The 14,832-nt window shown below is 38.7% G+C and overlaps 1 protein-coding gene across 2 annotated transcripts in view; it reads right to left on the reverse strand.

The window, feature by feature from the left end:
* The window catches only part of LOC126210493 (CWF19-like protein 2), a 194,278-nt gene that overhangs the window by 125,281 nt on the left and 54,165 nt on the right, over positions 1-14,832 (reverse strand). For both annotated transcript variants that reach the window (XM_049939726.1, XM_049939725.1), the window contains exon 4: positions 10,963-11,175. In XM_049939726.1, coding sequence (XP_049795683.1) covers positions 10,963-11,175 — 213 coding nt within the window. The remainder of the gene's footprint in view (positions 1-10,962; positions 11,176-14,832) is intronic.

The raw sequence follows: 14,832 nt of genomic DNA on the forward strand, positions 1-14,832 counted from the left end.
AGCAGCCCCCTTAGATTGTTTGCAGATGACGCTGCAATTTACCATGTAGTAAAATCATCAGACGATCAATTCCAATTACAGAATGATTTAGAGAGAATTTCTGTATGGTGTGAAAAGTGGCTATTGGCCCTAAACAAAAGTGCAAGATCATCCACACGGGTACTAAAAAAAATCCGATAAATTTTGGGTATACGATAAATCGCACAAATCTAAGGGCTCTCAATTCGACTAAATACCTAGGAATTACAATTTTACAATTACAAGCAACTTAAATTGGAAAGACCACATAGATATATTGTGGGGAGGTGCAACGAAGACTGCGCTCTGTTGGCAGAAAACTTAGAAGATGTGACAAACCCACTAAAGAGATAGCCTACATTACACTTGTCCATCCTCTGCTCGAATATTGCTGTGCGGTTTGGGATCCTTACCGATTGATGGAGGAAGTGCAAAGAAGGGCAGATCGTTTTGTGTTATCGCGCAGTAGGGGTGAGAGTGTCACTGATATGATACGCGAGTTGGGATAGCAGTCACTGAAACAAAGGCTGTTTTCTTTGCAGTGAGATCTATTTACAAAATTTCAATCACCAACTTTCTCTTCGGAATGTGAAAATATTTTGTTGACACCCACCTACATAGGGAGAAAGGATCATCATAATAAAATAAGAGAAATCAGACTGAATGGAAAGATTTAGGTGTTCCTTTTTCCCATGCCATTCGAGAGTGGAATGGTAGAGAAGTAGTATAAAAATGGTCCGATGAACCCTCTGCCAGGCACTTAAGTGTTAACTGCAGAGTAACCATGTAGATGTAGATGTAGAAGGAGAGAAATGTCCTGCCCACTATCCTTCCCCACCCACAGTGGTATTCTGCTGTCCACTGAACAATACACTCGTCCATCCTTACACAACCCCTGCTCCCAATCCCTTACCTCATGGCTCATACCCCTGTAATAGACCTAGATGCAAGACCTGTACCTTACATCCTCCCACCACCACCACCACCACCACCACCACCTACTCCAGTCCGGTCACTAACATAACCTATCCCATCACGTGGTCTACAAGGTAAGCCGCAAACACTGTCCTGCATTCAATGTAGGCATGACAACCGACAAGCTGTCTGATAGCACGAATGGCCACCGACAAACTGTGGCCGAGAAACAAGTGGACCACCCTGTTGCTGAACACGCTGCCAAACATGATATCCTTCATTTTGACTGCTTCACAGCCTGTGCCATATGCATCCTCCTCACCAACACCAGCTTTCCCAAATTCAGCAGGTGAGAACTTTCCCTGCAATACTTCCTACGTTCCCGTAACCCTCCTGGCCTCGACCTTTGTTAGTGACTTCCCTCATCCATCCAGCCCCCTCCCCATTCCCATTCTAGCACCACACAGCCATCATTCCACCACCTCACCCAGTCTTTTCATTTATCTCCTTGTCTGCTACTCCCCCCTCCCCCACTTCTCCTCTGCCCACCGTCTGACTTGCAGCACTCCACTGTCCGCCACCCCCACCATACTATCCCTCCCCCTCCTCACCCCTGCCTCTTCCTTACCCCCACACCCAGTCGCCACTCCCATCGTGCACTAGTGCTGCTGCTTGCAGTGTTGTTTCAGTTGTCTGAGTCTGCAGTCGTGTGTGTGAGTTGCTTATGCATGAGTGAGTGAGTGAGTGAGTGAGTGAGTGAGTGTGTGTGTGTGTACTATCACAAGAAATACAGATGGAAACACCTGTCACTCATATTGGTGGGAGAGGCTTCCAGACAACACCCTGTGTTACTTGGTTCGTGGTGTTCACATTCCCTTCATTGCCACGGGTCATGCCTCAGAAGATCACACACTGTGCAAAGCGTATCAATTAATTGTTGACTGCTATATACCCTGTATTTATTTTCAAGATCTAACTGTTTAGAAGTCAAAAAAATGAATGTTCATTTTGCAGACAAGATCATTTGTTGTTTGTAAAATGGGAAGACACTAAGAATGTATTTCTTTTGATGACAAGACACAAACTTACTGCATTGACTGTCAATGTCAGAACAAATTGCTAATTTTACATCAGATGAAACTTGTCTAAATTTTGGTTTATAATAAAAAGATGGCTGTTGTGAACCACAATAACCAGCTAATGGGATATTACCCTTTAGAGAGGAAACAAATAAAGTGTCAGAAGAAAGCAATTTTTCACATTTTCATTACGATTATTGCAAATTTGTATGCTTTATGTAAAAAGTCAAGGCCTACTAGCAAACACTTTTTTGAATTCATTACAGAATTGGCAGCAGCTTTGAAAACAAAGGAGACCTGGTAGAATCAACTTTCAATCAAAACAGTTCACCTGTGAGTAGACTCGGTGGAATACATTTTTGTAAATTGATTCCAGTAACAGATATACTAAAGTAGCCTCAGTGGAGAGGTATGCTTTGTGCAGAATGAAGCAAAGCCAGATCAGAGAAAGTGGCAAGAAAATATACAAGACACCTTCATTAAGCATATGACGTAGGATTTCATTTTTCAAAATCCTTCAAAATTTTTCACACTATGACAAATGCAACTAAGCAATTTTTGATTAAAAAACTACATTTTAAAACAGTTTTATTTTTAGTATCAACAACTTCTAATTCTATCTCCATTTAAGAAAAGAAAGATAAAAAGAATTGTTGCTGTGAAAACAACACACATTCATTTAAATATAAAAATGGTCACTGATACACGTCTATATTTCTCTGTAGTATTACACGGGAAAAAAGACCTCTGTTTCAAATGCGATAAACTGATGTTAGTTCTGTGCAGTGGAAATTACTAGGCAAAATTCAGAAGAACTATGAAAAAGCATGTATCAGCCAGTTGAAGCATGCCCTAAATGCCCACTTCTGAAGGTTTCAATGAAGTAGGCATTACTCCTAAGCCATTTCACCACAGCTGCTCAAGATGTGTCACTGGCGTATCAGTAAAGCTACCCTTCCTGCTGATGTCACTATTTTCCACAGCTATGTCTGTCGATCTGTCATTTTCTGTTTCAGTTGCGGATGATAATGACAATTCTTTGTTTGATTCTATGACAACTGATTTTATTATATTTTCAATTTCCACATCAAACAAAAATATTTCCTCTAATAGTCATTACACACCTTTTTTTTGCGTAACACACATTCTAGATTCTTCTAATTTTACATCACTAAAAGCCAATGTTGCATCTGCAATAAGAAACTGGCCACGTGCTCTAGTGTTTAGCATTTTTGGATTCTATTATGGGTGATTAACTACAAGGCTCATACCAGGCTAGCTGACATACAACATTTATTTGCAAGCTGCAAAAGCATCAGCCATTATGTATCATTTTCTTCTCAAGACATCAGATTAATTCTCTAAAATTTAGGGCTACACAGTATGGCACAAGTAGGAAGGCAACCATTTTGTTGCAAAGTTTTATCCTTGGAAGATAGAGATGAAAATTAATTCAAAAATTTGTCTTTCCTCGTCTCTAGGCAGTTTAAATTTTTTTTTTTTTAATCCATTTCTACATAACAGCCAGAGGTTTTCCTGTTACAAACATAGGGGAGAAACGACCATGAAACAAATCTCTGCGTTCACAGCAATGAAACATTGCCTAGCACTTTTGTTTGACAACACTATTCATACACAGTTATTTTGCAATATTTCTTCACATTGTTAAGTGTACAAATCACATTATTAAGCATACAAATCTGCTGTTCATCTACACCTACATCCGCATATCCTTCATTCTTTTGTAAAAAATCTAACAAAGTATGCTCTTTTTGCAAGTATATTCATTCATCCACACATGGCGACTTGTTCATGCTGGCACCTTCTAAAATCAAATCCCACATAAGTTACACATTTTCTCTGCAAGCTTGCAGTCCAGTTCTGTATGACAAAAGCTGTGGAGGTTTCACACTATAGTGTTCATAATATTGCAGAAATTGCTGTCTAGTTACACATTTCATCTATGTTGTCAATCAAATATTTATGATGTGCATTTTCATTATACCAGTTTCAGGTATAAGCTTGAAATCTTCTGCACGGCTTACACCATTTTGTACATTGCTGCCTTACTTAACTCTTGCTTGTCAACATTTGCTTGCACCTTCTGTCATCTTCTCTTTTGGCACACAAATCTTTCTTGTTCTCACTGCCAATAAAATTAATGACATTAACAGCAAGTTGTCACAGCTTCTCAGTAATTTTCTGCAGTCAATTTTTGTGCTCACTTTTTGCAGCTCCGCTGGGAGCTAACACTGCATTGCTATCTCAAACTGGAATGTCAATGTAACTAATCACATGCTACATCAACTCCCACATTGGGTAGGTGACTAGATCACCTTGCTGAGTAATACCTACATTCGACAAAAATTTCAAAGCGAGCTGCTTTTTGGCTTTCACCATGAGGTACATAAAGACAATAACAGAAAATAATACAGTCAATGAAACTGCTTTTGGCTTAGTAATTGAAAAAAAAGCAAATTTAAAAATAAAATAAAATAAAGAAAATAGAAAGTAAAAAACAGAAAACAGAGCATTTATGCAAGCTTAGAAATAGCCATTCTTAATGTACAACATCCACTATCAGCGACTGTTTGTGCCAAAAGGAAAGGTGCTCTGCAGAGTAGAAATCCAGGCATAGCTGTAAGTGTCACAGGTAGCAGTTAAAAATTAGTATCACGATTTAGAACTTGGACTAGCAATGGTGCAAGGTGTTAGCTAAGAGGCAGTAATGGGATGGCATGGCCAACTCGTTTCTCAGGATGAACTGGTTCTGGGAATGTGAGTTCTGCCTAAGACCCATACTGATGAAGGAGAGGTCAGACATCTGTATCACACAGCACACTGTGTCCCTGACTGGCAGCACTGCATTTTCAACTGAGGGTAATGATGTGAGAGTTGTACACTTGTATGCAGAAAAAGATCGTATTCATGATTCTATCAGATGGAGGGAAATCTGGAATGGAGGGTATGGAAAATACAAAAGAATTAAAACTTTGAAACTTCCCAACAGATTAAAACTGCTTGCCTGTCAGGGACCCAAAGCCAAAACCTCTTTGTTTGTGGGCAGTGCTACTACCGACTGTGCTAAAAAGTATGAAAGAGGTAATGGCAGAAGTGAAGCTCACAGTCCACAAGGGGTTTGAGGCCAAGTCTGACACACAATTTTAATCTGGCAACAAGTTTCAAAATGGTACTCAGTATGCTGCAAAGTAAAGTTCTGATCTGGAATTACAGCTTTGACTAACTGTTTGCGATATTTAATGCCTAATTTCCAAGGTGATGCCTGTTTGCAAAATTGTTTCTTAAAATCAATGTTGCAAAACTAGTTTTGTATATGTCTGTGTATAAGGCGATATCAGAAACCAATTCAGTTTCGACATTTTACGAGTACCTAAGTACTATTTTAGTCTGGCGAATAATGCAACCAGCCTTAAAAACATTTAAATGTTTCATTTCAGGGCCATAACTGGTTTCAGGCTATCATTCCCATCTTCTCAGATTACATGTCGTTTGCTCTTCCACTGCACATCTTGTTGATGAAAACATTAATACAACCTGCAATATTAGATGTCTGAAGATAGGCACAATAGCCCATAACCAGTTAGTGAAATAAAGCATTTTACAAGTATTTGTGGCTAAAAGTGTTTGTGGCTGGTCGGATTATTCATCAAATATGATTAACGGTTGCACAGTTTATGGGATCCAGCACAGATAAAATAAAAATTACGAACATTTAAATTTGTGACTGGATAAAAAGAAGACATCAGGTCAGTTGCTCAGCGACAAAATTTTGGTAGATTTCTCCAGAAGCTGCACTGACCACTTGAGAATAGTGTCAGATTAATTTACAGATCCTAACGCAGTTCAAGATGCTATAAGGAAAGAAGACACAGTAATGAACCATTATTGTCAGAATTGAAACTATAGAACACATAGTGTTCTTTCTGGAAAATGAAGATTTTTATTCCACACCACAGTAGTATGAGGGCAACATTGAAAATTTTTAATAAATCTAACAAAGATTAGTTTAAAAAAAATTAAATATTATTGTTTTTCAAAATATGCCAGTTTAACATCAATACATTTTTGGATTCGATGAAACTTATTTCTTAAAGTAAAGATGTGGCCCTTCCAGAGACAGTTCAGAAATCAGATTTTCATAATGTCCCACTGCTCCATCTGATGATGAAAAAGTAAATCCATGCATTTTACCATTAATTTTTGGAAACACAATGAAATTACAAGGTACTAGGTCAGAGATGCATGGTGGATAGTCCATAATGCTGGCTGACCCTTACATCATTCACAAACTGAGTTGTTGTTTAGTTTTTCTGTATGTCATGATGCACTATCATGATGAGTGTTTTCCCCACATTTTTCAAAAAATCTACACTAAACACACATTTGTGTAGCTATCAGCAGCTCAGTATGTCTATCTTCTAATGCTATAGAACAATATGATCCATTTTAGAAAATAACTAGCAACCACCTTCTTATCAGCACTACAAATTTGTCAGACTGTAGTAGACCTAGGTACTGCTCAAAAAACCCAATGAGCCAATTGACTTTCCTTTTCAGGATCATAACACTGAATATAAGTTTCATCAGCAGCAACATTACTCCAAAACAAATCTGCCCCTCCAGATTTTTTCAATTTTCCCATACCAATCAATGTACTGTTTTTGAAGGGAGCCATTTTATGTAAAAACCACTGGCAACAAAGTTCTCAATGCACTTGAAAAAATTTGGAAGCTTACTGCTGATCTCCTCAAGCATTATTTCAAAAAGAGCAATATTTTCTTCAGAAACGGCAGTTCTTAGGTGTCCTTCACAAAATTCATTACTAAGAAAAAACTGATCTTTCCTGAGTTCGGTGTACTAATTATAAATTGTTGCTTTAGATGGGAATTCTTTATGAAACGTGTTTCTAAGCCAATCTTCACATTGTTTAGAGATTAACTATAATTTTCATACTTTATGAGTGGGCCATTAAGTGATGGAGACTGGGATGAGTGGAGATTTGCTTCAACTTTATTAGCTACAAGGATATTTTTGAGGGAAAAGTTAACCAGCAGTCATAAATGCTGACAGGCAACCAGAATACCTCTTCCAAGTGGATACCTGTGACTGAATTGCAGATTAGACTGACTATAAATATTAGATCAAAGAATGATGATGAGAAGTTTAGGTCCAATTAGAAGATAAAATGACTGTAAATTAAGAAGCAATGATGAAATATGTCAAAATATAGGAAAAAATAACGGAAAAAATAAAGAGAAAAGCTGACATTTCCAGCACATTCATACAGCATGAATGACATACGTGGAGGTGCTCATCTCTTACCATCCCCTTATGCAGTGTGATAGTGGATGTGCATCCCACAAAGAAGCAGTAAATTCAACTCAAGTTATTGAAAGGAATGACTTGTCTGTTATTTTTGTAGAGGATGTGTATTCTTATTTTAACATGTATTTCAAGGATATGTGAGGTCTACTGCGAGGGCACGTAAAATAAAATCACTTGTTTTTGTACAGCTACAGAACCATGATCTTCTGGCATGGAACAGCATGAAATTCCTTGGCATTCATTAACATTTTATGTTAAAAAAGGGGGAAAAGGGTTGACTGAATTATGTAAAGGTAGTTTAAGTATGGATCTCGAGGAAATGCAGTTGGTAATTGTTTCCTGAGGCATTAATGACACTAGCGGATAATACAATTAAATCCAATATAACCCTGCTTTTATGTTCCTGGAATTAATGTTTTCCTGCCATTTATGACTTTTTTTTATCATTCCCATCAAATTTCCTATGTCCACAATGTTAGTTTGCACCCCATTTTGTGTCAACATATTTATAATTTTCCTCCGATTTAAGCATTACAAAAAAATGGGAGAAAAAAAGACTCTGACACGATGTTGGCCATCCAGTAGTGTTAACAAATATTACGTGGTTAAGTTTCTTGATACCAGGGCACTCAACTTAGCCTATTTCAACTGGTAAACATGTAAAAGTTGGAACAATTCGTGTGGTGGCTGATGGGAGTAACTAGGTTCATTCGAATAAAGACATCATGACCAATCACTAACATTTCCAAACTGTCTCTACTGCACAAACACAGTTTCATGATTATTTTGATCATCGTGACACTTTTGTCGAACCATATTTAGCGTCTTCTGGCATTTGGCCACTTGTAGCGCGGGTAGACACTGTCATTCACCTTGTGTTGCTGAGATGATTTTAGTTTAAACACAGCACTGGGCATATGTTTTTTTTCATGCTCAGCAAAACGTGTTTCGATAATTTGTTCTCGTTGTCAAGTGTAATATTTACATAAGCATTTTTTGTGATGTTACACAAACAAACAGTGAGAGTGATAGTTTGCGTGCGTGTGGTTTTCCACATGACTGAGGAGGCACAGCACCTGATAACCTCAAAAAGATCACTACAATGCAAGAGACGCAGAATAACACATATTCAGATACCACACAAAATACTTCCGTAGGTATTTGCACTTGACAACATGAAAAAATTCTCGAAACGTGTCATGCTACACATGAAAAAATACCTAACTAGAGCAGTATTTCATTATTTAAATAATGAATGATAGCTGCAGGCTTCCAAAAACTTTGATTATGATGTACGAAATCGAGTCAAACATTTCTACTTCCCAGACAGTTATCAGTTCCAGTTACATCAGCGGTTTTTATTGCATAATAAACATTTATTAGATAATAAAGTCCACCCCGACAGCTGAGTGACCAGCGGGGCGGTCTGTCACACCACAGGGTCCGGGTTCGATTCCTAGCTGGGTCGGAGATTTTCTCCACTCATGGACTGGGTGTTGTGTTGTACTCATCATCATTTCATCATCATTAGTGGACGACAGTGGTAAACCACCACTGGAATCGCATCCCTAGACGCTCATGCGGTGGACCTCTCTGACGAGGTTTCCCCCATGACAAGACCTGCCGTAAGGCAGAACACAAAGAAAGATAATAAACAAGTCCCTGAGAACTCTTTTGATGCCTGTTACGTACATATATCATACAAAAAGTGCGATTATGCAAAGGGGTATTCTACACATAACTTTTACAGTTTAAAGCGTTGTTTCCCACATTTTGCATTTTCCGACATTTTACAGAATTTTTCTGAAGTCCATTGAAAAGTGTAAAAGCAGGGTTCCCTGTAGTTAACTGAGTTGAAAGTGTTTTATTTAACGGAGAAATATTATATACAAGTGTCATTAAATTTAAGGTAAATTCGCACTGAAGGAGAAGTAGTCTAACGTTTCTGTTTGCAAATTTTTGTGGTAGAAAGCATCCGAAGAGAGTGAATATCCACAACACAAAAAAGAAAAAAATATACACCTGACAAACCAGTCTTCTAGTGCTTCTGAGAAAAGTATTAGCAATTAGCTGCATTCAAGAAGTTAATAAAAGATTTGTAAATACACAAAATAAAAACAATAGAAAGAGATGTGATTCTTGAGTTTCTCCCGGCGTATTTGATAATCAAAATGTCCACGGGTGTGCTGCCAGTCTATAGTGCCCGTTGGACACTATAGACCGGCAGCACACCCGTGGATATTTTGAATAGAAAGAGAGGTTTTCAGAAGAAAAATTATAAAATTAGAAAGATTCCAAGCCAGTAGGAGTAAGGGAATGTGTGTGGTCTAAAGAAACAAAAAGGAGAAACAATGGAAAAAGAAGACTAATTTGGATTTAGGAAAGGGAAAGGAATTGTGGAAGCTGTAGTGGCTCTAGGAATGATTTCAAAAAGAAGAACTGAGATGGACAGGAAAATATATACCACACTCAGTGACCTGGAGAAGGTATTTGATGGATCAGACTAGAAGATGCTACTTGGAGAGCTGGATAAAATTGGAATAGAGTGGAGAGATAACAGATTGATTTTCAGCCTATACAAGAATCAGAGTACAGAAATAGATATGAAAGGTATCAAAAAAGTTACTACAATAGGCGTCTAACAAGGGCAATACAAACAACAAAAAGTAGCAACAAAGTATATCAATAGATGGTACACAAATACATCGTATTTGATTTGTAGATGATGTAGTGGTCTAAGCATTTTCAGAAAAGGACACGAACTGTATGTTAAAATTTTCTCCAATGCCCCGGAGAGAAACAAACAGAAAATAAACACAAGCAAGACTAAAATAATGGCGACAGATAAATTGAACAGAGAAGTAAGGCAAACACAGGGTACAAAATACAACACTAATGCAAGTAAAAGAATATTTTGGAAGTATAATAGCGGGTCCCAACAGAAGTATAATGGATACTAGAAGTAGTATTCCAAGGATCAAACAAACCTTCAGAAATGAGAGCAATTTATTAACAAACAACCACCTTAATAAAGAAGCAAGAAAGAAATTCATCAAGACTTATGAGAGCATTTTAAGCTTAGGTTGTGAAGAGTGGATTCTGAGAAAATAGGAGAAGCAAAAAGTAGAAGCAGCAGAACTCAAGGAAAAGAGTTACAAAAATATTGTGGACTGAAAGGAAATTCAATGAACAAACAACGACAGAAATTAAAAGCAACATTAATTAGCAGGGTACAAAAAGAAAAACTGGAGACCTAGTTCGAGTAACAGCTTCATAAAAAAACGCGTTAGAATGAAAAACTGTGGAAAAAAACCATACAGCAGGCATAGAAAATCTGTATTACAATATGTTATCAGTGTAACGAACTGCAACAACTGCATCCATATGGTACAGATGGAAAGAGACAGATAATGATGGCTACATTAACAAGTTGTTGTATTCAGTGTATGATGGTGATGGTGATGGTGGTGGTGGTGGTGGTGGTGGTGGTGGTGAAAGGATGAGAGAATATAGCAGGACAAGAAAAAAGCACATGGGAAAGAAGTGAAATTTTGGCACAGTCCCCTGTAGGCCCTGCCACCTGCCAGCCCAGCACGGTACGCACCCCCCAGCGCTCGGCGGCCACCTCCTCCAGCGGGCGGCCCTCTGCGGCCGCCTGCTCCTCGGCCCGCCGCAGTGCGCGCCGCAGCCACTCTGCTCCGCCGTCTCCGACATTCTTCTGTCGGGTCGCGGGCTCCCTTCGCTGGGGCCGGTCTGCCGGCAAGCCTGTCCCACCGTCCTTCCAGTACGGGTTCAGCTCTCGTGAACTCTGTCCCATCTGCAAAACGAGCAAAAAGCTGCCAAATTATATTGGAATCCCCACTGCAAATTTTAAAACTACCACTATCGAGGTACAAATCTGCTCTAGTACTCAGAGAAAACTGAAAGTTATTAAACTACAGCGCATGCCATTTCTGTGACCAAATTTGTTTGATATGACAACATTTCTGTAATTAATTCTAAATAAATATGCCAAAGGCATCTTGGCATCAACTGTGTTAAGACACAGATATACTACTCGTTAGTGACATGAAAATTTGTATCAGACTGGGGCTCTAAACCAGATTTTCTACTTATCGCAAGCAGTCACTTTACTACTCTGATTATCTGTGCGTGCCTCCCAGACCGACCTAAATTCCACGTGGCACACTGTCTACATCCCTGGATCATAGTCCCCTACATTCGTCACTTAATTCTCTCAGCTTTTCCTGTATTCCCACACCAGTGAGAAAGAGACTAAGAGGAATCGAGACCTGTGATATTACTGTCTTATGTCCGCCTCTGCACGTAATATTTACTTGCGTATCTGGGCGAAGAGACATTAATGACTATTGAGAGTCATCCAAAATTTATTATAAATACATTTGCTGAAAGTGAATACTCGGCATCAGCTGTGTTAGGTACAGATGTATTACCTATTAGTGACATATGAAATGGAAAAGTTTGGGTCAGCTCAGGAGGTGTGCACGGACACCAGACGTGGTTAAGGTCACCACCTGTGATAAGCAGGATCCAGGTTCGAGTCCCCACTCTGGTACAAATTTTCATGTCACCAATAGGTAGTACCTCTAAATCTAACACGGCTGATGCCGAGGTATTCATATTCACAAAATTTATTTCAAATTTATTTCAAATTTATTTCAAGCTGCTGTCAATCGTCATTAATGTCTGCTCATCCACACAGGTAAGTATTTCCACCAATGAATATAATTATTGTTTGTTTTTCACTTTGACTTGTTATGGCATTTTTAAGTGGTACAAGTAGCAACTGCAACGAACAGACAGTAATTATGAACAACATTGAGTGAAATATCAGTATTTCAGCAATATACTGGGTCACGCATAAGTAGCTCTGAGGTTTCAGAACATGACTGTATGAGAATTACAAGACATACTGTAAAATGACACACATTAGTGGGTAGAGCATGTCCCCAAGATTTGATGCGTAATATGTGCTGTAGCGTAGCTGCAGAAAACTAGGGGCCAGGCATATCAGAAGACATAGATAAATCAATCACGCTATATTCTCACACACAATTCGTGCAACGCCTGTAGATAGGCTACACAATGAACAGATTTCCAATGTGGGCTGCCATTGCACATTTTGGATAATTCGTGTAAGCAATGTCAACTAACTGCACACTCGTACTGATGTTTGCCACATCACAAATGATGCTTGCAGTGAGTGCCCCTAATGCCAGTTAAAAACTTCCATTGATGTACGTGTCTTGTAGTTATCACACAGTCGTCTTCTGAAATGCCAGAGGTACTTATGAGCAACCATGTATCACATACACTTAAAGGACTTCTCTGTATACATCAGTGGTCACTTCCACGCTTCCATAACAAATGATTATATACATCGTAGTTCACTGTGATTGCAGTTGGATATGTTATGATCTCTAGCTTATGATTTATAACCTTTAGAATGGTAATGTTCATGTTGACACGAGAGAAAACAACGCTTCATTGTGCACTTTGTTGCGTAAGTTATTACCAGTTTTATGATCGTCAATGGTGCTGCCATTTATGTTATCACAGTTGACTCCCACTAGGCAGTGTTTCTGTCTCTGCCATTGCTTTTAAACTACTTGCTGTAAATTTTATGTCTTCCTGCTGTATGCCAGTGGTTGGACAACTCAGTAGCTTGTCCTCAAGCATGTCAACTATTGCTTGACAACAGCATAATAGCCAAAGTTGGCCAACTGTGGAAAATAAACAACAAAGTCAATGACGGAAAAGTTGTCATCTCAAAAATTTTGTACTACTACGGCACCTGTCTGAAGGAACATAATAAATATCATTACCATTCAAAGTCTAATGTTTTTCTTCCCTCAAAACACAGTACAAACTAAGAATATTAAAATCATGAACAATTTGTATAAATATGGTGAGAATCTACTAATAATAATAGGGAAGGCGAAATATAAATAATGGAAGTGCTAAAGGTAAAAACTCACTGACCAGTGCAGGTGTCGAGCTGTCGATAGGCACACAAAACAAACAAGTCGGGGAGTATTGCTAGCTTTCTCACGAATCCTATTCTTAGATTGGTGCATAAATTCGTAGCATTTTTCAATAATTTTTATAAACATAACAGAGAGTTTAGTCATCAATAATACATTCTCCTAAACTATTTATAACAGTCTGTCAATGTTGGGGTAACTTTTTGATTCTGCAACTGTGGATATCACACGGTTTTGAGGTGAAGAGCTCGTAGAGCCATATTCGGAGCACATTTTCATCCAAAAGGGAAGTTACTTAAAGGGTGTTCGACAGAAAATGGAAAAGGCAAAAATCTGAGGGTGCAAGATCAGGTGAATAAGGTGGGTGTAAAATGACTCCCAACTCCTGTATTGTGCTTTTTGTCAATCTAGTATAATGCAGGTGGGTGTTATCCTGGAGTAGCATCACTCCACATAATCTTCCTGTCGGTTGTTCTCGGATTGCGTCTGCAAGACACCTCAGTTTTTGACAATAATAATAATAATGGCGTGTGACGAGGGCCTCCCGTCGGGTAGACCACTCGCCTGGTGCAAGTATTTTGATTTGATGCCACTTGGGCCACTTGCGCGTCAAAGTTTTTGACAATAAATGTCAGCAGTGATGGTCACACATCAGGGAAGCAATTCATAATACACTGTACTGTCGTCATTCCAAACGCATAACATTATCCTTTGTGCGTACATGCAGGTCTTTATATGTGGAGTTTCTGCTTTCTTTGGGCTCGGCCATTCTTTTATTTTCCTTATATCAGCAGAAAGACGCCATTCCTTGATGCCGGTAACAATACAGGACAGGAATGGTCGATGTTGTTCACGATTCAATTGATGACGAGCAAACGCAGATGCAGATACGGCCACCCGCAGATTTGTGTGATACTCGTTTAGAGTGTGTGGTACCCATACGACTGATTTTTGAACACCCCTCACTGCATGCAAATGTCGTACAATGATGGAATGAACACAGTTCGTCACATTTCCTAGTTCTCAAGTACACAGATGTGCACCATTGTGGATTAATGCTTTTAAATCATCTTCATCAAACCGAGAACGTCTTCCCGAACATGGAGATCGTTGTGTAACACCACAATCAATTCTGGGCAATTGGTAGAGTGCAACTTTATTTAAAACGTGTTTACTTGTCTCTAGTTAAGTTCTTTGCATCATTGGAGGGAGGTGGTACTTTACGATGTATAAATTATTTAACGTGATAGTGTGTTTAAATAATGGAAATTTATTAAATATGTTTGATTATGTATGAAAAACTGCAATGTAAAAACTGGTTCATACTTAGAGATTTTGTATTGTATAATGTAAAAGACACAGTGATTCCTCTCCGCTACAGAAATGATATGGCGCGAGCTAAAAGGTGGAACTGGCGCTCGATCTGGGCAGCAAGCGAAAGAGCACAGTATGCAGCGATGGAATGGCCT

The sequence above is a fragment of the Schistocerca nitens genome, chromosome 10, assembly GCF_023898315.1.
Source record: "Schistocerca nitens isolate TAMUIC-IGC-003100 chromosome 10, iqSchNite1.1, whole genome shotgun sequence".
Taxonomy (NCBI): domain Eukaryota; kingdom Metazoa; phylum Arthropoda; class Insecta; order Orthoptera; family Acrididae; genus Schistocerca; species Schistocerca nitens.